This window comes from Bactrocera dorsalis, chromosome 3 (assembly GCF_023373825.1).
Source record: "Bactrocera dorsalis isolate Fly_Bdor chromosome 3, ASM2337382v1, whole genome shotgun sequence".
Classification (NCBI taxonomy): domain Eukaryota; kingdom Metazoa; phylum Arthropoda; class Insecta; order Diptera; family Tephritidae; genus Bactrocera; species Bactrocera dorsalis.
In genome coordinates, this window is record NC_064305.1 from 55289758 (window position 1) to 55292148 (window position 2391).

General features: G+C 35.4%; 1 protein-coding gene across 1 annotated transcript; it reads right to left on the reverse strand.

Moving 5' to 3' along the window:
- Window positions 1–342: 342 nt before the first annotated feature.
- On the reverse strand, window positions 343–2003 carry LOC125777344 (odorant receptor 94a-like). The gene is made up of 4 exons (XM_049452051.1): window positions 1208–2003; window positions 1018–1117; window positions 690–956; window positions 343–622 (listed from the first exon to the last, which is right to left on the reverse strand). Exons 1-4 carry the CDS (start codon window positions 1930–1932, stop codon window positions 563–565), a joined length of 1152 nt encoding a protein of 383 aa, XP_049308008.1. The 5' UTR covers window positions 1933–2003; the 3' UTR covers window positions 343–562.
- Window positions 2004–2391: the final 388 nt, after the last annotated feature.

A 2391-nucleotide genomic window follows, 5' to 3' on the forward strand; every position in this document is an offset into this window, starting at 1 on the left:
TATTATTTTATTTAATAATAATAACTTACATTTTGCCTTCGATTATTTTTAACTGATACATTCAAACCTTTTTTTTTTAATTTGTACTGTAACGTTTCTCAAATAGCTAACGTGTGACATTTTGATTCTTTCATACAAACGAGAACACGGTATCAAATGAGGAAATTTCAAATTTCGAAAGTGTGTATTCGATAGCTAGTGCAACGATCTGAAAACAAACAAAAAAATACATGAATTTCGCTCGTTAACGAGTGTCGCGATTAGGGCCCTGATTTCTCTTTCGTTCGCATATGTTTTTAATCTTTCGGTCACTTCAATTACTTTAAACTAACGCTTACGGTTGACTTCAGTAAATTCAAACCATTATCTTATATTTAACTTTATTTTGTCTAGTAGTGCCGGCCAGGAATTTCTTGCTTTGTCCTGTATTCAGGTGCCTTAACTTAGGATACATAAAAATATAAATAATTTGTGTGAAGTGGTTTTGTTTAAGCTAAAAATATTTAACTCTCATTATGATAATAAGTGTCTTCCATTGTGATTATGCGATTCAAATATATTCTCACTCTTCTTCATTGACGTTGGCCAGCAGAGCTAGGAGACTGTAGGCATTGTTCATAGTCTTGAAAGTAAAATTATTGTAGAATTAATGTATATATGTATGTAAGTAAAAATGTTTTCTGAAATACCTTCGAAAAAACCGGCAGCCCAATTTGGAAATAACCTCCCGCATACAAAGCTATTGGGTGCTTTAAATGTTCCATGTAAAGAAAAATTTGACGTCTATTATACAAAGACATCCCTGTCCAATCGCAATTGTAGAGATGGTTGCTCAAATTCTCTGATTCCACTATTATTTCGTTGGCATAATAACATGGTAGAAATATTTCTAAAGCCATAGCAGTGACATATTGTATGAAACCCAAAAAATTAGATGGGTTTTCACTAAAGCTTATCTAAATAATGTTAAATGTTGTTAAGTACTTCACCCTGGTCGGCAATAAATAAAGAACTTACGCGTTGTATGGAGTAAATAGAGCAGCAAATTATGAGAGAACTGAATACAATCTGCGCCAACACAGGCCACGTTATGATTTTCTGACAGCTTTTGGCCATACTAAGGAATTTAAGAATTGCGTATAAAACAATCACATCGTTACAAATTAGTTAAACTATTACATATGAATTTCGATTCAACGAAACTCACCACTCAACTCGTTGATGGATTTTTATTATGTTTCCAAGCTCAGTGGTGATTTCCTCATCGTTCTCTTGATCACCCAACCGCTCCATCCTCATGCCAATCATGCGCAGGCAAAGTGTGAAATGGAACATTAAGTAACACAAAAATAATTCTATTTGGGTGTTGCATAGACAGCTAAATGGCACGACCACATCTTCGTACAGGAATAGAGGCCACGCATTACTACCGCGCCACGACGCTGGCATCCAGTATGGGATGGGTAGTGCAAGTGTTTCCATGAAGAAAACGGAAAACAAAGCCATGAACACCGAGCAAATGCTGAGAAGCGAATAGACTAATACAATCTTTCGAAAGGATCGTTGAGCACCCTGCCACATCTTTTCTTCCTCAATCGTCTTTAAAGCAAACATATCACTTTTGTCCCATTCTTGAACCAATTCATTAGCCGCTTGAGAATGGTACCACATATTCAGAACTTTTACGATGAGACACGTTTCAGTGATCGCCAGCCTCATCCATTGGAATACATAATCGATATCTGCACTATATATGATTTCCATCCACAAGAGCAGCGTGAAGATAAATGTCAGCGTAATATTCAATATGACTTGATAATAGCGGTAATATCGCCCAAAATACGTAAGATTATTATGAGCCGGGGACCAAAGTCCAAGAACCGTTAGCACTTTTATTTCAAATCGTGCATTCGCAATTTTATCACAGAACATGATGGGAGTTTGGAGTGTTACGTGTTATTGACAACTGTACTCATTTACCTCTCTGACTTTGTTTTTATACTTACCTACTTAATCGTCAACCATCTAGTAAAGGTGTAAGCACTTATTATCAATTAAAATGCAATCTAAGATTTGTACCTAACGCTTTGTGCAACAAAATTATGGTCAAGTGTGAATTTTCTTGGGCAATAGCCTACCCTGACAAAATGTGTTATTGATTTCACACATTGTAATAATAATGAGCATGTTTACATTTACGCTAATAATTACATACTTATGGCAGTGTGAGAATTGACAGAAGGATTTTTAATTAATTTTGCCGAGTTTTCTTCTATTTTTCAAAGCTCCGCACATGCCAACTGAATCTCCTTATACGAGGTATGACAATTAAGTAATGGGACTGATTCCATAAAAACCGTATATTTGAAAATTATTCTACAACTCTGCCAT

Bases quoted from the DNA above. Each gene is read 5' to 3' on its own strand.
- LOC125777344 (XM_049452051.1), bottom strand. From the start codon at position 1,932: ATGTTCTGTGATAAAATTGCGAATGCACGATTTGAAATAAAAGTGCTA. The intron at 1,118-1,207 runs GTGAGTTTCGTT...TAAATTCCTTAG, and splicing joins ATCCATCAACGAGTTGAGTG to TATGGCCAAAAGCTGTCAGA. The intron at 623-689 runs GTATTTCAGAAA...TTTACTTTCAAG, and splicing joins GGCTGCCGGTTTTTTCGAAG to ACTATGAACAATGCCTACAG.